Here is a 23,890-nt window from a genome sequence, read left to right on the forward strand (position 1 = left end):
TTTACTCCTGATAATAGGAAATGTAAAACTTCTTCCAGGGTTGGTAAAAAAGTTGTTGGATGGAAAGTGAACTTACAAACACTGAGATTTTCGAATGCGCAAATCTACACATGCATATTTGCTCATGCTAAAGTGCAGTTCACAATTATTTTCTAGGAGTACTATTCCATGTCCTACTTCTGTAAATTCTTATGAATTCATGAAAGCCGTATAGCTGCACTTAATACAAGGTCATATACCATGGGTACACTTTTGATTCTTTCTTTAATAATTGGGCTTCTAATTAGGTCTGGTGTTAACCATGACCTTTTGGGTTTATTAAAATTTTCTCTCTCTCTCTTTCTCTCTCTCTCTGTCTATTGACTGGCTTCACTATAAGTGACAGCATTCTGCTCTTTCACAAGGAGCATTTCAGCCCAAAAGGTAGTTTTGTTCATTGTCAGTAACTACTGTGGCAATGTGTGCTTTTTGGGACCAAAAACTATTTTTACTTTTCCAATGTTTGTTATAATGCTGGTTTTATATAAAGCATGCCAAAACAAGTCACACACTGACAAAACCAAAAATGCTGACCTCCGATTTCAGACCTACTGGCTTTGCTAATGCTTGTTTATTTTTACGTTTTCCATAATCCTATTGAAGCTGGTTACACTGATTTTCCATTATGAATATTTTTAGGAAATACTAGTGTACATCAACACATATTACTAAATGATGCTGCAAAGAAATGGTACATAATATTTTACAGTAATTTAGCTGAATGTTTTTTTTCCTACTTGCATTTTTTTTGTGAACATTTTATTTTGAAAACAAAGAATCATCAATCTTGCTTTAAAGCTTATGTATATATTTGCACCTAAACAGAGAGCATTATGGGAGCATTACACATAGCCTCATTTAGCTAAACTTTGAAAACATGTGTACACATTTTTATACTGGAACCACTGTCAGTAGTGCATTCAGACCTTACAAACTTTACTTAGAGGGCTCACCCTAATAATAAAGGCTTTGCATTAGTGAACCATGAATACAAATTTGAACAACTTAAACACATGAGCACAAATATTAACTTAACTGCAGACAATATCCTTACCTGATCTATAATGTGGCACTGTAAACTGACAGCCAAAGGGTGTGTGCTGTAGGGGGTTGGGCCTATTTGTCCCAAGAACAAAATACAGATTAAAACTTGTTGCCCTTGACCCCAAACAATATGTCCTGGGGTGTCGGGCTATAGGAATTCCACATCCCTGCCCCTGCTCACCCCCTTAGTAGCTTGGTACATGCAGACAGGCTTATCTCAGAGGCAGTGTGTAAAGCAGTTGTGAACACATACAGTAATACAAATATGGCTTTCAGATGGTAGAAATAGTTCAGTTCAAAGCAAACTGCAGATGCAACACTGTTCACACAAAGTACCATTGACGCGTCACGCAAACAAACAAAATGGACCTCAGGGAAGGTGATGCGTTGGTTCCTTACATTCAGGAAAGGTGATGCGTTGTTTCCTTGCTCTGCGGGAGGTGATGCATTGGTTTCTTACTGTGTGGGGAGGTAATGCGTGGGTTTCTTACTGCGTCCCTCAATGATGCGATGAACTTGGCATCTCAATGCGATGCAACGGTTCAGAACGATGCATGGATTCTTGCAGCAGCAGGCCTTGCATTGAAATTGGTGCGGTGATCTTGGACTTCGCAGATCGGTACACTCAATGCGGCCTGCGGTGATAACTCGAGATGCGGGCAGGCGTTATGACAATTACTTCGGCGATGCATCGGAAACAGGTGCTCGCTTCTCAAAGGTGCTTTACTTTTCCCAGCTCTCAGCGGCAAACAGCCTCCAGAGGTCCAAAACAAGGGCAGGCACCTCTTAGCAGGTCAGAACTCCCAGCAAGGAAGTTCAGGGGATCTGGGGGTGAAGCCTTTGTGTCCCTGAGACTTCAAAACAGGAGGCAAGCTCAATTCAAGCTCTTGGAGATATTCTTCAAGCAGAGGACACAGCAAACAGCAACGTCATTTTCTCCCTTCCTTGGCAGCAAGTAGCCACTGCAGGCCAACCCCAGACAGCAAACAGCACAGGAGCAGTATTTATGCTCAGCTTCTCCGGCTCTTCTCCTTGGCAAAGGTTCCTCAAGATTCCCAGAAATGATCTAAGGTTCTGGGATCTGGGCCCCAATGTTTATACTACAAAATCATTTGTTCTCTGGTGGCAGAGAAGCCCTGTGCTTGGTCAAAACCAGTTCTTCCTTTCTGGTGCAGCTTCCTTGCAGGAGGATGGAGACAGCATTGTGGAAGGCAGACCAGGCGCTGAAAGGAAATCTCCTCCCCCAACTCTAAATGCAGCCCAGGTCCAATCAGCCCAGCCCTGATTCATCAGGCTCTTTGGAGCCACTGCACCTCCACAGCTCCTGACACTCCAAACCCAGACAGTCAATCCACATCCCAGCAGAAGTACACTGGATGGCTAAGCAAGAAAATACCTACTTTCTAAAATGGTATTTTCAAACAGAATGTAAAAATCACTCTCACTAAAAGATGCATTTTAACATTCTGAGTTCAGGCATACTAAACGTTATTTTCCCATCTTGTTCCCAGGGGCTGTTATGTTATAAGATGTTATAAGCAAACTCCCCATTCTTTCCTTTGGGAACATATAGCCTTGCAATAGTGAAAAACGAAATTAGAAGTAATTCACTATGTGTCACACACATCAGGGCATGTCCTACCTTTCACATACACTGCACCCTACCCACAGGGGTACCTTGTGCCTACTTTAGGGGTGAATAACATATAAGAAAAGGAAAGGGTAGGGCCTGACAAGTGGGTGCACTTGCCAAGTCGACATGGCAGTACTAGACTGCACACAGATACTGCAGTGGCAGATCTGAGTTACATTTACAGGCTGCTTATGTGGGTGGCACAATCAGTGCTGCAAGCCCACTAACAGCATTTGATTTACAGGCCCTGGCCACACACTGTGCACTGTACTAGTGACTGACTAGTAAATCAAATAGCCAATCATGAAAACACCAATCCATAACAATCATTTACAAAGTGAGCACTTGCACTTTGGCACTGAACAGCAGTGGCAAAGTGTCCACAGCATCTAGACCAGCAAAACAAAGTCCAACACACAGCAAAAACAAGGGAGGTCAAGGCACAAAATATAGGGGAAACCAACGCCAAGGGTGCCAGGTCTAACAATTAGCTGCTAAATACTTTGCCCCAGAGTTAATATTTTTTCATGAGTTGCAGCATTGCAAAAATGTGAAAACAATGCAGAACTATATCTACTAAGATTGACAAGTTGCTGGTGACAATCCCTGCATCAGTGCCAAAGTGGTTGCCATGTGTCACGCACAGCACTGCACCCTGGTCCAGAGGCAAGTGAGAGCTGTTCAGTGCAGGATTTGCAATGGAAGCATACCCTTTGAGAACAAATTACTATCAAGGACAACAAAAGATCCAGACGCATTGAATGTGTGCTATTGCTGTATAGCACAAATGCAATACGTAATATATATATATATATCTATATCTATACTAATATAATAAAGAGAGAGCCCAAACCTTTGAGGCGGGTAATCTCAGGAACCGCAGCACCAATCACAACACCCAATACAGCGTTGGAAAGGGCAGTTGCAGCAGAAGGACATAGGCTATGCAGACGCCCACCATATACATTTAAAAGGTAAAAGAACCGTGCCAACAAAGTAGTCCCTTGTGGGCGTGTCTGTGTTGTGCTGTGGGCGCGTGCTGAGGGCGTGACAAACACTGCAGGCGTGTGGTACGTTCCGCCCTTCATGCCATGTCTCATATCGTGTGATAATCCCACCCTGCTCCCTTTAAATACCCCTGCACCCCATAATCATAACCCACCCTTACTCCTTAAAATATCCCAACACCCTTAAACACAAACCCATCTTAACCCTATAAATATACCCTGTACCCCAAAACCCAAACCTATCCCTAAACCCTAAAAATACCGCTGTACCCCAAACCTAGCCCTGAACCCTATAAATACCCCTGTACCTCAAAACCCATACCTACCCCTGAACCCTAAAAATACCACTGTACCCCAAAACCCAAACCTACCCCTGAACCCTAAAATACCCCTGTACCCCAAAACCCAAACCTAGCCCTGAACCCTTAAAATACCCATGTACCCCAAAACCCAAACCTACCCCTGAACCCTACAAATACCCCTGTACCCCAAAACCCAAACCTAGCCCTGAACCCTAAAAATAACCCTGTACCCCAAAACCCAAACCTACCCCTGAACCCTAAAATACCCCTGTACTCCAAAACCCAAACCTAGCACTGAACCCTAAAATTACCCCTGTACCCCAAACCTAGCCCTGAACCCTCAAAATACCCCTGTACCCCAAAATCCAAACCTACCCCTGAACCTCAAAAATACCCCTATACCCCCTAACCCAAACCTAGCACTGAACCCTAAAAATACCCCTGTACCCCTAAACCCATACCCACCCCTAAACCCTAAATCTACCCCTGTACCCCATAACCCAAAACTATATCTGAACCCTTAAAATACCCAAACACCCCAAAACATATACCTCAGTACCCCAAAACATATACCCCTATACCCATACTTACCTTATCCAAACATTTTTTTAAAAAACATGCTTTTACCATTCGTGCATTTACAACAAATTTCGTTGTAAATGTATGCGTGGTAAAAGCATATAAAATGTAATGCCATGCTTTATAATGGCATAGCGGAGTCGTGGTAATTTCGTAATGAAAGTATGCGGAGTGATGGTATGCAGAAAGAAAGTTGCGGAATAATGGGTGTTTACCCTCCCCCGGTAAGTACATTGGTGGCTAGGCGGCCCACATCTCCAGCAACATACTCATATTTTTTCACCACCCATTTGAAAAATGCACAGGTCTCTCTCAGTGATGGCCAGCACAGACATACACTTTTAGACACACCTCCTGCCACAAGTTCTAGAATTGCGAACTTTAGAGCTGGGGAGCTACGTTCGAATCTCGGCATCAGCTCAACATCCTGTGATTTCAGGCAAATCGCTTTGTCTCGCCGTGCCTACCACAAATGAATGTGTTCTTCTGTAATGTAAATTGTGCTCATGCCATGTTGTCGAGTTCGCGCTATATAATATTGCAAGGAAAAATAAAGTAGGGAAACTCGAGTTCACACACTACTGAACGCGCACTCTTAAGTGCATCAGCAGTGCACTGTGAATCGGAGCGTTTCACAGGCCTGTCACAAATAAGAAATGCTATCAAAACGAAATTCTACAAAACAATATACTACTGGCTGGCAGCAATTCATACCCAGACAACGTTGGGACGGGCTGCTAGTATATATATATATACATATATGTATATATGTATGTTCCCAGCGTGTGACCAGATCCAACAGTCACTGTTTGAGGCGCACACTAACACAGTAAATCTTCAAAGTTTTTATTGAGTTACTCAAAATAGATGGACAGACGCATTTCGGCTACGCCTTCCTCAATGTCACAAAATTAAATTGAAAGTGATGCAACTTTATACAGAAAAATGTGTAGACAAAATCATAACAATTAACAGAGGACTCACATTTCATGAAACGGCAACATCAATGAGGGACAAAAGTAAATGTTATCTCAAATCATTTTGGCATCAATAATGGAAGGTCTTAAAATCATTCCTCATTTACGATTCAGTTGAATGATGCAAAATAATAACATTCTTATATCAGTTCTATACATATATACATATATAGAACTCAACATACTAAATTCAATTCATGCATGAATCATTCGAAATCCACTAATTCATGTTGAATTCACATGATTGTCACAATGTTATAATACTCTCGCCCTGTATGGGCTTCTGCATCTTCTCAGACCTCCATAGACCGCTCCCCATAATTGTGCCCTGAATGGGCATTCTTATTACACTTTCGCCCAAGAGATCTATTTCAATGTCTCCTACCTATATTAATGTCGGTCCCTGTAGTTTACTTCAGCTATTTTTCATTATTCAACATGGACCCAGAGCTCCTCATCATTGTTCAAACCCCGTGGGGCTTTGGTTTGCAATTCAATGATGTATCGGGATTCGAGTTTACGTAACGCTCTGACTCTATCGCCCCCTCTTTCTTTTTTTGCAACCTGATCAAAACAGAAGAATTTTAACAGATTGGCATTCGAATTCTGTTGCTCTTCGAAATGCCTTGCCACAGGATATGCTGCGTCATGATTTTAAATAGCACGCATGTGCTCCAGTATACTTTTTTTGTGGGATGGATCGTACTTCCCACATGTCTTCTGTTGCAGGGGCACATGAGTCAATAAACTGTTTGATCTGAATTACAGTTTATCAATTTGTTGATCTTATACATTTTCTTCCTTCCTGGTACTGGGAATTCTTTCACCTTGCCGCTATTCTTGCACGCCTTACAGGCCATGCAGGGATTGAAGCCGGTTATCATGTCTTTTTTTCTTGCAGTTTTCGAAAAATGACTTCTCACAAGCTGGTCTTTCAGTGCTGGACCTCTCCTGTTAATAATTAGGGGAGATTGTGAGATAAGTGAACCTATTACCTGATCTGATCTCAAAACTTTCCAATTTTGTCGGAATATCTGCAACAGCTCCGTGGACCCTGTGGAGTCTTCGGTTATGATCCTTACCGGTCCTGTAACATTAGACATTCTATTCTCATTGGTAGTGGATATGAGATCTTCCCTCACTACCTGTTTCATTTTATCACTGGCCTTGTTGAGAGTCCCTTTTTCCTATATCCTCTCATCTTGAAACGGTCAATGGCTTTTCCACTTTCTGTCAAAAAGTCTTCATCATCAAGTGAACAGTTTTGTCTCAATCTGATCAGTTCCCCATAGGGGACTCCGTTGATCACACTTTCGGGGGGAAAACTGTTCGCGTGCAATGCACTATTGCCCACTGTGGGTTTTCCATACAGTGTTGTCTCAATCCTGTTATTTTTTATGAACACCATTAGATCTAAATAGGGCACATTGCTTTTGCTCAAACACTCTGTGAATTTTAGATTGACCTCATTGTTGTTCAGCTCTACAATGTATTCTCTGGCCTCCTCCATTGACCCTCTCCATACAATGAAGAGGTCGTCAATGTATCTTGACCATAGGATCACTCTGTCTAACCAGATTTCATTATTTCCCGCACAGGCCACGTGCTTCTCCCAACAGCCAACGAACAAGTTCGAGTAGCTGGGGGCGAAGCACATGCCCATCGCGGTCCCTTGACACTGTTGAAAGAGTTCTCCTGCAAATAAAAATATGTTATTTTCCAGGCAGTATGTAATAAGTTCAATAAGCATAAGATTGTGCTCAAAATATTTCAGCTCTCTCTTTTAAAGAAAAGAATCCACAGCCTCTGCACCTTTTTTATGTTCTATACTCATGTAGAGGCTCTTTATGTCCAGTGTCAGCAGCAGCATGTCTGGTTCCCATTCAATGTTTGTAATTATTCTCAAAAAATCTTTAGTGTCCTTGATTTAAGATCAAAGGTCAACCACTAGGGGCTTTAAAAAACTGTCAATATAAATGGAAGTGTTTTCTAGTAAACTGTTCTTGGATGATACAATCGGCCTTCCTGGCGGATTCGTTGCACTCTTGTGGACTTTTGGGAGATGGTAAAAGGTGGGTAGTTTGGGGGCTTGCAATAGATAAACTTAAAATCTTCCTCCCTTAGAATCCCTTTATCTCTCCATTTCGTTGCCAGTTTGTGGAACTCTTGAATGCTCCTTTCATAGTTAGCCCGTGTGGTTACAGTATAGCATTGAGTGTCAACTAATTTTCTCCGTGCTCCTTTCAGGTAAGTAAGTTTGTTCATTATGACAACGTTTCCTCTCTTGTCAGAAGCTTTTATTATTAGGTTGTCATCTTCACCCAAATCCTTTAGAAGTTTCTTTTTGTGAGCTGTCAGATTTTCTTTTGTCAGGTTCAGTCCTCTTTTTCTGAGGTCCTCTGTACACAAGTCATGAAACATGTCAATGGCATCATGTGCCGTCTGTTGAGTGAAACAAGAACATTTTCTTATGTGCTTGTTGCTCCCTTTTGAGTAATTCCCATTTCTTCTAAGAGGTCCATTGTCACTATTGGGTCACTTTGACTGCTACTCAGTTCTATTTCCAGTTCTCTCATTGCTCGTAGAGCGTTCAGTTCTGTCCCAATTAATGCAACTCCGTCTTCCATATTTATGCTTTTGTCTTCTTGTGATTTCTTTGGATGTATTGTATGTATTTTTTACAGCTTCAATTTTCGGGTGAATCTAAACAGATCTATCTGGGCCTGTGTGTAGTCAAATTGCGTGGTCGGGCAGAAGGTTAGACCCAACTCCAAAACTTTAATTTCTTCAGACGTGATGGGTCTACTTAAGAGATTAATTACTGTCTTTTTCTTTCTCTCCATTCCTTCTCCTAGTTCCGTTTTGCTCCCCGTTTGCTCCTTGTTCGTCGTCCAACTGGTGATGAATCCTTTCTCGTCGGGTTTTTCGTTTCTTCTTTCCGGGGGGAGGGGGGTGCGTCCTTGCCGCTGGGCGTTGTCTCGCCTCTCTTAGCAGATGATATTCATGAAAAAAAGTGGTTGTAGTTTTCCCAACCTGTGTGTTTTTCTCCTTTCTGCTTCCAGTTTGCTCCCTTTTTGGATAATTCTACTTCAGATTCTGATGTTTCTCGTGATGATGTATCGGTCGGTTTTTGGAGCATCAACTGTCTTCTTGGAACATCATATTTTGTTGCGAACATTAGGATTCAGCCTTATTCATAGTCTTCTTCATCACGTACAAATTTAGTTTGTTTTCTGTGTCTTATCACTCCCTCATAATCCACCAGTTGTTTCTCCATATGTTGTTGTAGATCATTTCTTAGTTTGCTGTCTTTATCCAAAGCTATCAGAGCTTCTATCTCCTTATTTACCTCTAATAACTTCTGCCTATCACTCCAGGCGTACTTTATGAGGATTTTAACCATTCATTTGGCTGACTCCGCCGTGTATTCTGCCCTTTCTTGTAGCAACAGCGGGTCAGGGTGCTTGTAGGAGGGTGTTGTATAAATGCACAAACCCCTTGGAATGCGGTTGCAGCCAATGTATCTTAGTAGTGAGGTTGCCTCCCACCACTTTCTAGTCTCTTTCTCATATGTCTTCTCAAGTTTGTTAAAGAGGGTTTTTAAATTATTATCAGTGGATAAACTTCCCGATGCTCCATTATCTCAGAGTGCACATTATGTTTGCTTTTCACAAACAGTCCCTCCTCTGCCTCCTCTCTCTCCCGATCTGTGTACATCACTTGTTAAATCACAAAACGAGTAACTCCTCGCTATTTTCACTTATGCGTGTCTACGTGCCTGCCGCTTTCTGCGCATATATTACAAGGATATCTCCGTGGGCATGTACTCACCGACGGTGCTCTGTTGGCTGTTCCGCGTCCTCCGACCGAAGCTTCCGGCGTTCTCCCGCGGTATATACACCACGTACCCTTTCCTTGTCGATGCTTCAATCCCAATGGCTTTTGAGAATGCAAACGAACTCAGCGCACGGCGGGGCAGACAGAAATCTGATTCCTGCTCGTCCACATTCTGTCGCTCCTCACGGCACAGGTGTTTTTCCTCCGTGTTGGTGAAACACGAATTCCATTACCAGCATGTGACCAGATCCAACAGTCACTGTTTGAGGCGCACACTGACACAGTAAATTTTCAAAGTTTTTATTGAGTTACTCGAAATAGATGGACAGACGCGTTTCGGCTACGCTTTCCTCAATGTGACAAAATTAAATTGAAAGTGATGCAACTTTATACAGAAAAATGTGTAGACAAAATCATAAAGATCAAGAGAGGACTCACATTTCATGAAGGGACAAAAGTAAATGTTATCTCAAATCATTTTGGCGGCCATAACGGAAGGTCTTAAAATCATTCATCGTTTACGATTCAATTGCATGATGGAAAATAATAACATTCTTATATTCATTTTCAATCTTTATTTCGACCATTTGGTCATAAAAGATACACGTACAGTAAAATCACATAAATTCTGTCACAGTCATTAAAACATCAATGCATGATATTAAAATCAAAACCAGACAATACAAGTAATTATTAAAAAGTAAGCGATTCTACAGTCTACCCAGCATTTTTTAAAAGACGGCTACGCGTATGCCAGACATTCGTAAAGAATTTGGAAAGTGCAAAAACAATTGGGCCGGAAACATCGCATTTTAAAATCCTGTACATCGGTGCATATTCCCTGCCACCCAAATTCTTAATCAAGGGCAGCAGCCAGTACTTTCTGGCTGCCTTGTATGCTGGGCAGGAAAAAGATCACATGCAAATCATTTTCCTCATTCTTATATTAGTTATATACATATATACAACTCAACATACTAAATTCAATTAATGCTTGAATCATTCCAAATCCACCAATTCATGTTGAATTCAGACCTCCATAGACCTCCTTAAAAAAATAAATATATATATATATATATATATATATATATATATATATATATACGTACATATATTATATATATATATATATATATATATATATATATATATATATATATATATACATATATATATATTTTTTTTTTTAATGCACACATTTTTCTCTTCTTGGCGCCTGCTTCAAGTATGCATTAGTTTTTTATGCTAAGTCCATTCTAGATAGGTTAGTGGACTGGGCTTTGCATCAAGACCTATTGTTGTGTGTGGAGATTTGCCTTTAGGTATGCCCCCTTAATGCAAAGTGACTAAAAGTGATTTTGACACTGTAAAAAGGTCACATTTCCAACACAAAACAGAAATTAGTTCACACACAGCACTTTGCGCTTTGGTATCGGTGGAGCAAGGCCTTCGTAATTCGGCCCTTGGCTGCTATAGCTTATTGTTCCCCATTAACCCTGTCTTACTTAAACATCTCAATTTCAGTATACTTAGGCTTGCTCTATGAAGGAGTTGTGTTCACTCTGAACATTATATTTGTATTCACAAACAGTTCCAACCCTCACTTCACCACCTACCAAATGCAGTGTTCAGGAAGAACTAATCAGCAGCCCTTCGCTAACGAGGTCCTAATGGAATGTATAAGTTAGTCCTGTCTAAATCCATCCTTATTACAGTTCCTGGGTATCCACCCTCCAACCACAGAAATTCAGGCAGTATACTTCCTCTTTTTTGTCCTCAACCTCCATTTTGTGCCATGCAAAACCTGGGGCATCCATAGTGGGTTACATTGGCTCCAGTACTCCTACTGCATTAGTCTTGTTACTTTACTTGTTTTCCACACTCACTGTACATACATGTTGCCAGCGCAAGATTCTAGGTTTCACATGGCGGTATAACTTTACACAACAGGAGTCAGTAGGCTTGTCTCTCCTTAACATAGTGAAAAAGGTTGGGCTGGCTATATCCACCATTGCCGGCATTAATTCTGGATAAATTATTGCAGCCATGATGCAATGTTCTAGTGGTAGTTCTGCCAGTAATATTTCTGCCAGTTGTGGATTTAAACCGCATAAGTCGTAAACTGTTATATGTATAAAGAGCCTTGTATGTAAACTTATGGGTCGCGGTAGAATAGAAACACCTATGTATTAGCACTCTAAGTCCACTCCCCAAGAATACACAAATCATTAGAGAGATAGACCACTCCTTGTTTTAATCAATTAGGGGTATGATTAGTGTGGGACTGATATTGTATAATCATTAATTTCCCTAATTTTCCCTAGAATCTATATCCCTGAAAAAAGATACTAAGGGCCAGATGTAGGTCGCCAAATACCGGTCAGTAAAGGCCGAAATTACCGAATTTCGGCCGTTACCGACCGGTATTGGGCTTTCCAGATGTAGGTGGCATTTTTTAAGGATTTGGTATTTTACAGAATCGGTAATTTAAGGATTCGGTAAAATACAGAATTCTTAACAAACCGATTCAGTAAAATACCGAATCCAGGATGTAGGAAGCACTCAAGTTAGTGCATTCCTCAGTTAAGGATTCGTTATTTACCACCAACTAGAAGTTGGTGGTAAATAATGAAAACCCTTGAAAAAGCATTTTTTTTGCTTTTCCAACAGTGCCATGTTGCAGACATACATGCCTTTAGGGCATGAATGTCTGCAACATGTGCACAAGTACACAATTGAGGGGTGCAACAGGGTATCAAAGTGACGCCCTGCCACCCTTCAATGTTTCCCCTAATTACCGAATCGGTATTTACCGATTCGGTAATTGACATTCATTCCTATAGGCCTCCAGGCCCATAGGAATGAATGGCAATTACCGAATCGGTAAATACCGATTCGGTAATTACCGAAACTTACCGATTCGGTAATTTTTTCGGGAAAATTACCTACATCCCATTTGCCTGTTATTAAATACTGAATCGGTATGATTCGATATTTAAGAATCGGTAATCTGGGATTACCTACAACTGGCCCTAGGTCTTTTAAAAGGATGCTCACCCAGAAAAATCTGTGGCATGCTTCATCGTTGAGTCCTTGTCCAGAGTCTAAACACATTGGGGTGTGCTGAATCTCTGTAGAAGTGGTAACTCTTTGGATACAGCTCTTGACACAGGATCTGTGAAGCTATTCTCTTAAAATTCTCTTAAGGAATACCCAGTTTTCCAAATTGTATTTGGAGGGTCTATTGGCAACATTAAAAAACACAAGGTGGATTCCCGTGGGGTATATTTGTACGCCCGGATCTATATCTATTGGTCTACATATTTCAGCTGGCTACTTATATGCCCCTCGGGGTCACCCGGCTTTCATCAGGACCAAGCTGGGGTTTCCAGTTGGTATTTTCTCTTCTGCGATTGTTCATGCAATATACAGCAGAGATATTATTCTTAGACCTTGATTTGGATGAGGAAACTGGTGTCGGAGAGCTGATTTTCTTTTTAAGGTTAATATTGCGATTGTGTAGAACATGAAGTCAGTTATTGCAGCATCTGTTCTGTCCGTGCCTAGAGGTCTTTGTCCTCCAGACAGACAAAATGTAATACAGCAAAATTGTGAATGCTCTCAAAATGTATTGATTGTAACATTCTTGTGATTGTTGACCCTTGGAGTCACTGAGAAATATCTTCCTTTTGGACTAACAAATGTCTTTGTTATTGTGATCTTCAGAGGAACACATTCCAGTTCTCATCTCTTCATCAGACTATGAGCACAACTTGACAAGGGACAACATGATTGAGGTGGCAGCTGTGTGTGAGGTGAAGAAGGGAGGGAAACTGCTGGTGCGGAAACATGTGTCCCTGGGGCAAACTCCTCTTGAAATTAAGGTAAAGAGGTTTTTTAACTCATTATATTTACCTTTTGGTTGTACAAAAAAAAAAGAGCAAGAAGAATTCTTCAAGGTTTGTTGGTGAGATATTCACAAAGTACAAGATCAGTGTAACAGGAGTCAACAGCGTTTATACATCCTAAACCCCAAGCTCCCAAATCATCGACACTGTCCAATCTGAGGAGACATGATAGATGAGGTCTCACCGTGCAACAGGCCCTCCGTTAACAATCTGTTGGCGCAGCCACGCGCATAACTTTTATTCATTGCAAGAACATTGCCTCCTCCACTTGTGTGTCTAAACATAGTATCAATTACTGTTCCCATGGCAAAACCCTAGTGTGATTCTAATATGTCATATGTGAAAAATGTATTTGAATATTTTGCAAGCTTTCACACATTGAGGATGCATCAACAGAGCATCTAGTCTTCATCACTCTCATGCTTCTCTCCTGTTGCCCCCTCAGGTTTCTGGGGCTTTGGCATATAATTTCTTGATATCTTATATGCCTCAGAAATCACACTTTTTTCCCAAGTGTCTCTGCTAGGACCCTCCACTCCAAAAGGGAAGAGTTGACAACATTTTACCTGTTCACCTCATAGACCCTGAGTGTATTTTTAGATCTCATTTGCTCAGAGGTCAGCTTCGGTTGGAAGGTCCTCATCGGACTCCAATCCCTGCCCCACCTGTCATGTTACCTACTGCAGAAATACCTGTTAGGTCTCATTTTTTTAAATCTCCCACCTGGCTACCTCACAAAGCCTTTGCCCACCCACTAGAGGTAGTAAGCAAAATATGGGGTAACCCAGTATACCTAGAAACCTAGTAGAGGATAATTCTAGTCAACCTATATCTCCAGCATAGCATCCTCTCTAATGTCTCCCAGACCTCAAACATCATATGTCTCATTGTGGTTAGCCCACCAACTCTTTTATTCATATAAACGTAATGTTAGTATAACTTGCCACCCATTGGTCACATATCAATCAGGATAGTATGTAAAACACTTTTATATTTAATATACAGAGCTGAGATTGGATAGAACTCTCAGGATATTCATTCTGGCAGTGCTCTTCTTACTGGACTTTCAATCCCGACCAGCTTTCAGTCAAACGCACTGCCCCAGCAATGGCAGTGTGCAGTGTGCATATTGCAAGCATTTACAGTGGCAGGCAGAGAAGATATAGCTTCCACTCTGACTCATCCTAAAAGGGGTGAGGATCCTGTGTGCAGAGGGCTAGGTGGTCTGAAAGACAGCCAAGCACCCAGAGATTTGTAATGGAATGGAGACATGCTGGTCGTCTAAAGTCAAGCCGGTCTCAGATACATAACAATGTAATTTGGTGTGTGTTTGCGATGGATTACTGTGCAATGTATCATTGGATACTCAAGCAGGTTTAATAGCACAGATGAGATGGGTCTTTGTTAGGTAGATCCCATTAAGGTAACAACACTGTGGTGGGTTGGGTTGTTATTTTATGTATTTTGTCTTATCATGGAAGGAATTTCAAGTATGAATGAATGAATCAATCAATCAAAACAACTTTATTCGGTTTTGCGTATAGAAAACCATAAAAGTTACACCGTATCCAAAACTCATTTAAAACATAATACTTTAAAATTACAGTCCATATCAATAAAAGAGAATACGCTGGATCCATTAAAATACACATGTACCACACATTAAAATGAAAGGTCCTTCTACCAGTGAGATTGCTAAATTTCCAGGCAAGCCCTAGTTCTCACCATAGATTTCAAATAACCCACGATGAAAAGAATGCAAAGCACTGGGCGGACCTGGTTAAAATTCAGCCTCTTTAAAAGGGGAGATAAAAAAGTATCTCCGGGGTACTTCATAGAATTTACAGAGTAACATAAAGTGTAGCAGATCCTGTGAAGACACACTGTCGCAGCCACAGGGTGCTAACACCTGTCCTCTACTACACCCTTTTGGAATGGCAAGTAACAAATGAAAGAGATCCAGACGAAACCTGGACAATAAAAACCGCTCATATGTGGACAATGACCCCAGGAGATAAGGCTCTGCGATGGGTTGGTTTTTAGCGCCAGAAAATTGCAAACGCTAGGGTTTTGCACTTCTAACTCATCTCTTTCTAGCTTCCGTATACAGCTAAAAGCTTTCTTAACAAACTCCAAATCCTTTTTTACAATGGTATCAGGCTTTAAAAAAAGGTTGGGGCACCCCAGCTCTGCAAAAACACCTCTGATGTATTTCAGCCATGGTATTCGGGGCATATAATCAAGGCTCATACAATCTGTTCAAATCTTCTGGCTGAGAACCAATTCCTTGTTCAGCCAGCACTTAAGCCAAACCACTAGGGGGTGCAAAGCCAGGGTGTCACATCGAAAGGTACCCCCAGTTCCTCGTGGACCACCAGGTTTGATAGACCACTTAGCACGCCCAAAAAATGCTTTAGAAAGCTGTTCTGAACCACCTGCAATACTTCTGTGGTGGTATGCCCACGGATTTCACTGCCAAGGAGTAGCAAGCTGTTGCTACTCCTTTGGCCTGATAGATTTTCAACATGGCAGCGATTGGACGCTTACCCATCTTTTCAGTAAAGTTAAAAATAGCAGCGATTACCCTTGTGAACTCCCCCTTTTTCTTCTGAATGAGGGGCCCCCACTTCAGGCAGTCCGTCAATAAAACCCCCAGGTATGAAAAGACGGTCGTCACTGGGGCCTTTTCAGGTCCTACTGAAAAAGGATACTTTTTCTTAGGTCACGTCCCTACCTGTAATATGTACGATTTGGCGTTATTAATTGCCAGAGCTCGAGACCCCATAAAATTAAAAAAGGTATTGAGCTGGGATTGAAGTCCCCTAGCAGTTCTGGCTATGAGGACCGCGTCATCTGCATATAGTAGGACGGGAAAGCCCCGTCCCTCTACATATGGATAATCTGACCGTGTGCCAACCAAAGCTCTGTCTAGAGCGTTTATGTAGAGGTTGAACAGAATAGGGGCCAAGATGCAACCTTGTTGTACCACTCTCCAGATTTAAAAATCCCTGGAGACACGGAGATCCTGAGCATATCTAACATTCGCCTTGGTGTTCCTATGCAGATCCTCTAGGAAGTTAACAATATTGTACATCCACCCCAATGGCCCTCATGGGCTGCCACAGCTTGACCTGATTAACGCAGTCAAATGCGGATGAAAGGTCCATGAAGGCCAGGTAGATCGTACCTGGGCGAGCAATCATATACTTACAGAGGATCAAGTAAAGGTTAAGGCATTGGGTCACAGTTGATTGCCCTGGGCGAACCCCATATTGGATGTCAGAGATGATCTTATGCTCCTCTGCCCAGGAGGATAATCTTTCTAATAACACCCCTCCCACTACCTTTATGACTGAGTCAAGAAGGGAGATCAGCCTATAGCAAAAAGTGATATTACGATCCCCCTTGAACACCGGCACGATGGTGGAAGTAACTTAGGAATCAGGGCAACCATCCCTAGCTGTGGCATTAAGCACAGCCACAAGGATCGGAGCCCAAAAGGTGGATTTATAGAGATCCGGAGGGATGCCGTCCGGGCCCGGTGTCTTATTACATGTCAGGCCAGCAATCCCTGCCGCAACCTCTTTCTGCTCAAAGACCACAGCGATGGTATTAGTGTCCCTATCTGTCTGTTCTGGATAAACCGTAGAGCCCTTGAACATAGCTTGAAAGTGGAACACCCATTCTTCCTCCGTGATATGGGAGCTTAATCCACCACCAGGATCTTTCTCAAACAGCGGTCTATTGATGATGCCCCAAAACCTTGAGCTATTCCCTAAGGCGCTCGTCTCTAACAGCTCCCTCCAGCCATCCTCCTTCAGGGCAACCCTATGTGTGGCCAGAACCTGTTTATATTCAGTACGACAGGCACGTATATGCAATTGATTTCTCGGGGTAACCTTCAGAGCTTCCTTCAACTTCCGTGTCACCTGGGAGCAGGATGAATCAAACCATCTCGGATTTGAAATGACTACCCTACGTGCTGGTACACTTAAGAGTTCCCCAGCCTTTTTGGATATGATGTTAAAGGCACTGAGAACATCCCTCAATGAGGTACCTGGTGAGACACAAAGCGCTAGTTCAACAGCACAAGACTCTCTTACCTCGCTGTAAAAGGCATCTGGGGAAATCTGTGACCATTTGAGATGGCGCCTACCGTCCGTTGGTCTTAAAATCCCTGGTTTCGCCACCCTGGATTTTTTAAATATAAGTGGGCCACTCATTTGTACACAGAGAGGGTTATGGTCACTGTAAGCACTATACCTAGGGGCAACCCGTGAAATGAAGACTGAAGAGTAGATTAAATTAATTGATAAAGGATCCGCTACCACTCCCTTTAAAGTAAGGAGTAGGGGCTTTACTAAGTGGGTCAGAGAGAGAAATCAATGACAATAGATCAAATTCATTAAGTAAGGTGTTCAATTCTTCCTCCTGAATAGAGTGCTCAAAATGAAACCCCCTCATTCGGGGGCATCCCAAATCAGCCATGATTATGTGCTTTAGATCTCCACAGGGGTGGATATTGAAGTCACCCATAACCATTAAAGTATGTGATATAGAACAGCAGGACTGCCTTATATAAGAGCCCAGCTGAGTGATATCACATTCCCCCTGAATACTTGTCGTAGCATTGTATAAATTGACCAGGCCCATGCTAGTTTTCCCCACCTTCAAGACAATGGCTTGGATACCCAGACTTGGAGATGAAAGATTCCGAATCCGGCAATCCACTGCCAGAGATATATATATAGCCGGACCACCCTTGGCTCTGACACAGACCAATGGGGAGGTTGGAACGGAAAAAAACTTGAATCCCTCCAAAAATAGGTTACAGTTCACCAACCATGTATCCTGGAGACAGATTACAGAGAACTGCTTGACGAACTGCTGCCATGTGGGATCCTGAAACTTATCTGCTAGACCTGCCATGTTTCACAACAAAGCATTGTTGTCAAATATGCCTGGGACCACCTCACTCTGTACAATAGGCGGGTGAACCATCTGCTGGGGCTTTATCTCAACTACAGGCTCTGCAGAGATATGCAGTCAATCGCACTCCTCCAACCTTATAGTGTAGAGAATCTGTTAGGTAACGCTAGAGGAGGGGCGGAGTAGAATCCAGCAGGCTGATTTATGCTATGTGCTACTTGTGGGTACCATTTCTCTTTTGCCAAAAGGGGCTTTTGTACCCACCCATCTTGAGGAGTATCCAAGGCACTAGTCCCTGAGTCGTACCTTTGTGTATCAGCTCTATAGAAAAAACCTAATGATAGTGCCTGTATTTAGGACCCGTGATTTGGTGGGCCAACATAAGAGTCCCTGGACAGAATTCTTTCAGCCAGCGATGATCTGTTAAATAACACAATCACCCCTTCCAGGTTTCCGCAAGTTGCCTATCCAGCCAACTCGACGCACCATGATGATATTACATTCCGCCCTTAAACCCACAGTAGTATTATTTGATAGCCAATGGAATACCTTATTTTTAAGCTGGCTAAAAGCCTCATTTGTACCCGGAGAGAGCGGTGCCATATTTCCCAGGATCACCACATAGGGCATAAATTCTGGTGGGAGATGAATAATTGGTAGGTGCTGGGGTTCTTCCACTGGCTGCCCACATGGGCCTGCTGTCCGACCACCTGAAGACTGAGAATCCAGCATTTGATGGTGAACCGGCAGGACCCTGCTAGATACCTGGCTATCCCTTGGACCGTCTACCTCCCCCCTAGCTGCATTTGTCGTTGGACACTGGGTGCATAACTGTTCTCCATGGGTGATAATTGGGTGTCTCGATGAACCTGAATAAGTTCCAGTACTGGGTCAAGGATTATTGCTAAGCTCGCCTGGGTTCGCAAATTCATCAGACCGGTTACACACTACTAGACATTTCTCGATAATGGATAGTCTCTCAAAAATAGGCTAATGTCCAACAAATTGGTCATTATAGCTTTAAAGGCTTCTATAACCGACAGATCCATATCCGTAGCTACCAGCTTGAATGCCATGGGCTTGGTAACTAGTTTGGGGACTGGGGTGGGTTTGGGTATCTTAGCTTTACCCCCAATGGTTTGAAGTTTCATTTTTGTGCCCCCTCCAGGCTTAAGAGCCCCCCTAACGAGAAGTTGGGGATTCTCCCAACAGATTTCTGAATGTCTGTCTGCGTGTTTTTGAATAAGGTTACCATCTTTCCCTGGCAAAGTGTGGGGAACAATACTCTCCCTGTTCTCTATTATGAGGACAGGAGAAAGAGGCCCGTGCGGGGCCAGGGGGCTTTCCTGCACAGAAAACTGACCCTTCAATGACTTGAGAGCCGTCACATGACCCTGAACGTGTGGATAGACTCAAAGACACAGTAATGGCCTCAGCCAGAGGTACATTTGGGCCAGCTACAGATGGTTACAGACTATTAGATGGCGACCTAAAGAGTCATCTGTTCACAAGTTCAATCTCCTTGTCAATTACAGCAGCCGCCCTCAACAGAAAAAAGTCCATGGTTGTAATGGTGGCATTGGTGCTAACCTTTGCCTTTACTCCTGCTGGACCCGTTTGTATCTCACGCCTCCCCATGACCTAAAGGGAATTCAATACGGTAACACAAATAAATAAGTACAGACAGAATAACAATTATGTTCCAAAGGGTAACCCCGTATCTGGAGGTACACGTGGTGCTTGTCCAAAGTGAGTCCACAAAACCTCCACAGACCCCTGCCAAAGGTCTGTATCAATCAGTACAGATATTTTAACGGCCAATATGATATGCTACATGGAAAGGTACACAAGCCTACCTCCTTAGATGGCCACAAGTCCCGGTTGTCTGTGTGGCGACGGATGGTTTAGGCAGTGTACCGGCAATTCAATGGTACAGCCAAGGGGAGTGGCCCAAGCCAGCCTCTACCGATCAGGGCTCCGCCCGGGCGTGTCCGGGGCACGGCCATGCGTGTTCCGTGCTGCGGGAGCCCTGGCCTCCTTTTAGCTCCTCCCAGCACACCGGATGATGCTAGCGGCGTGCACGCCGCAAGGGCTGCTGGGGGATGTAGTGCCCGCCCCTCATGGCACCAGGATAGCAGCAAACTGCATCTGGGTCATGAAATGATGAAAAAAGCATGGCCCCCTTCCTGACGTTGAGGTCCTGCTCTCCTGTGGCACAAGCACAAGCACAAAGTGTCAGGCAAGTGTGTTTGGACTCTCGTGCTGAGGGAGCCCTGGCCTCCTTTTAGCTCCTCCCTGCACACCGGATGATGCTAGCGGTGTGCGCGCCGCAAGGGCTGCTGGGGGATGTAGTGCCCTCCCCTCGCGCCACCGGGATAGCGGCAAACTGCGACTGGGCAATGAAATTATGAAAAAAGCACAACCCCATTCCTGGTCGTCGAGGTCCGGCTCTCCTCTTTTTCCTCCTGCTCTCCGGACAGCTGATGGATGGACTGTTCGCTTGCAGAGATGGAGCCTGAATCACACCCGAGCGCAGGGTTTATTTCTGGACTGAGGTCAGCAGCAAGCATTTCAGAATGGACTGACACCACCAGTGCTTCCAATGTCAGCATCCCTTACTCTGGTCGAAAAAAGTATGAATCACATTGGAGTTTGTTTGTATAAGTGAGTTGCAAAAATAATACAGTGACCTCATTACTGAATATATACAGTGTAGTGCAAGTACTGCTTCATTTACGTTAGTAATTGATTCCTTAGCTTAGAATTACCCCCAGGCGTCAGACTGGATAGGGAAAGTTTTTTAGTCAGCAGTACCTCTGTGCGTCGGAAGGTGGCGTCGGTCGGCTCCACATCCGGCGTTGGCGTCGTGTCACCGTGATGACATCGCAGTGACTACTTAGACGTCGCCCTCGGGCACTGACGTAATTTCTTTCTTTTTCCGCGCCAGCCAGCGCATATCCGGAGTGAGCGGTACCTCCAGTCATTTTTTGACTGAACTTTTTGAGTGACTTTTGTCGACATCTTTTGAGTCTATGACTCCTGGTGCACGTAGGGCTGCCCGGATTCAAGGCTTGCGGATCCTGCTCCCGGCTGTTGTCATTTACGGATCTGCACCACGTGTGCCTCTTTTGCCTGGAGCGCGACCATGACCCCAAGTCGTGCTCCGACTGCTGGTCCATGGCGCCTAAGGCTTTGCGGGAGTGGTTTGGAAAGCTTCTTGAGCGTTGGCAGTCGGCTCCGTGCTGTTCGAGGTCCCAGTCGAGGGACAGGTCACGGAGCCATCCCCAGTCATTTAAGTCACTGAAGTCTTCGCACTCGGGGTCAGGTAAGTTGAAGCAACAGAAGTAGTCGAAGAAGCATTGTCGCTCTTCAACTTCACCTCCGAGTGTGGAGCCTGTTGAGCCGACTCCGAGTTTCCCTCCCTTCCCAGGACCCGAAGAGACTCCCGCCCAGCTTCATACGTTCTACGAGGCGATGCATGCCATCTTTGGGTGGCCCGAACCCGCCAGCGTGCCGTTTGGCCCCGCAGACTCATTGGGGGGCCTAGGCCTTCTCTGCCGTTGGCTCCTGCCCCGGGCGCTAACCTCATTACGCCTCCACCGGTGCCGCTTCCCTTGACACGGCTACCTCATTAGACACCCGTCAGCCCCCCGGCCAACGTCGACCCCCAGCCTCCATCCTGATGTGGACCCGGATCCAGACTGGCATCGGCTGGCACCAGATTAGACACTGAGAGGAATTTTTTTTATAACCCTGTTCACTCCTGGGGTCCCTTTTTGGCCAGATTATCACCCAGAGGAGGAGGAGGACTGAAAGGGGTCAGGGGACCCTCTGACTGACCAGTTAGACAGTGAACAGGACTGGAGAGAGGACCTGGGGGATGCCAGTGGTCTGGACACCTCCCCTGACCTTGGCATGTTGTCTCCTCCTACCGTGGCTATGGAGGAGGGAGCGTCATACGCAGTGGTGTTGCATAGGGCCGCCGAGGCTCTCAACCTCAAACTCCCTACAGTGGCAGTCAGGATTAACCTCCTGACAGAGGTGCTTCAGCCGGCTGCGAGCTCCTGGGAGCCTCTGCTTCCATTTAATGAGGCCCTTACCGACGTAGTTTTGGCACCTGGTCCAGGCCCAACACGAGGGCTCCCGTGGATAGGATAATTGCCCGACTCCACTGCCCGGCTCCGGGCGACCCCACTTTCCTCTCCCACCCCGAGAGCTTGGTGGTCCAAGCCTCTACTTCCAAGAGTGCATTCCCTACTGCTCCACCGGAAAGGGAATCCAAGAAACTGGATCATCTTGGAATGAAAATGTTCTCTTCTGCCAGCTTGGGACTGCGGTCAGTAAACACTGCATGTCTATTGGGCCGTTATTCCCACTCTGTGTGGGACTCAGTTGCGTAGGTGCTGCCTCAGTGTCAGGAGGAGGCCCAGACAGTCCTCTCCCAGGCTAATGTCGCCGGGAGGTATATGGCGAAGTTTACCATCCGTTGTGAGCTGGATGCCGCCGACTCTCTGGATAGGACTATTTCCACGTTGGTAGCTTTTCGATGCTCCGCCTGACTTTTCTGGGGATCTCCAGAATACCCTCATGGACATGCCCTTTGATGCTGTCGCCTTTTCACTGACAAAGCAGACATTGCTTTAGAGCATTTCAAGGACTCGTGGGCTACGGCCAAGTCTTTTGGCCTCTTCAGTCGCCCAGCGCAGTCTGTTTTTAGCCCCTTTTGTGGCTACTGAAGGGGTGCCCCACTACGTCCCGCCCAAAGCCACAGACCACAGCAAGTTACCCGACATTCACACGGTCGGGGACGTGGGAACAACCGCCTCTGCAGCAGCCTCCAGACCTTCCTAGTCCAACATTTCAGGCCCATCAAACGCCAGTGTGTGGCAGGATTCGCCATCACCTTACCCACTGGCGCACCATCACGTCGGACAGGTGGGTTTTGCAGATAGTCCGAAGGTGCTACTCCCTCCCCTTCGAGGCTACCCCTGCAGCCATGCCACCGCAATACCACCACATATCGGAGGATCACATGGCCCTTCTCCAGCAGGAAGTTATTGTTCTATTGGCCAAGTGAGCCATAGAGCGCATTTCTGTCCCAGAAGTAGGTTGTGGTTGTTATTCCCACTACTTTCTGGTTTCCAAGATGGACAAGGGCCGCCGTCCTATCTTGGATCTCAGTAACGTCAGCCGCTACCTCCGGAAGGAGAAATTCAAGATGTTGATGTTGTCTGCCCTCGACCCGGAAGACTGGTTGGTAGCGTTGGACTTGCAGGATGCCTATTTTCACTAACCCTTGGCAGAGTTCGATGAGTTGCACTACGCGCAGTGCAAAAAAAACCTCTGTCGCACTACGTAGAGCTCCGCAGGCAGCGGAGTTCCATAGAAAAATGCAATTTGCTGTGATTGCATAGTGCGGATGCTTGTCCGCACTGTGCAATCATTGCAAACGGCACCTTGCACAGCGCAAGCGGTCCCTTCTTTCTCTTTTCTGCCGCTCGAGTAGATTTTTACTCGAGCAGCATCTTTCTCAACGCGAACAAGCAGTTTCTCATTGCGAGTGGTCGCGAGCATATGCCACCACTCGCAATGAGAAACCTGATCACCCTGCGTTGAGAAATCTCACCAGGATGTT

At 44.5% G+C, this 23,890-nt stretch overlaps 1 protein-coding gene across 3 annotated transcripts in view; it reads left to right on the forward strand.

The window, feature by feature from the left end:
• LOC147705978 (protein-glutamine gamma-glutamyltransferase 6-like) overlaps nucleotides 1–23,890 on the forward strand; it is a 322,464-nt gene that overhangs the window by 281,375 nt on the left and 17,199 nt on the right. For all 3 annotated transcript variants that reach the window (XM_086932438.1, XM_086932437.1, XM_086932439.1), the window contains exon 11: nucleotides 13,145–13,302. In XM_086932438.1, the coding sequence (XP_086788564.1) occupies nucleotides 13,145–13,302 (158 nt within the window). The remainder of the gene's footprint in view (nucleotides 1–13,144; nucleotides 13,303–23,890) is intronic.

This window comes from Lissotriton vulgaris, chromosome 7, assembly GCF_964263255.1.
Source record: "Lissotriton vulgaris chromosome 7, aLisVul1.2, whole genome shotgun sequence".
NCBI lineage: Eukaryota > Metazoa > Chordata > Amphibia > Caudata > Salamandridae > Lissotriton > Lissotriton vulgaris.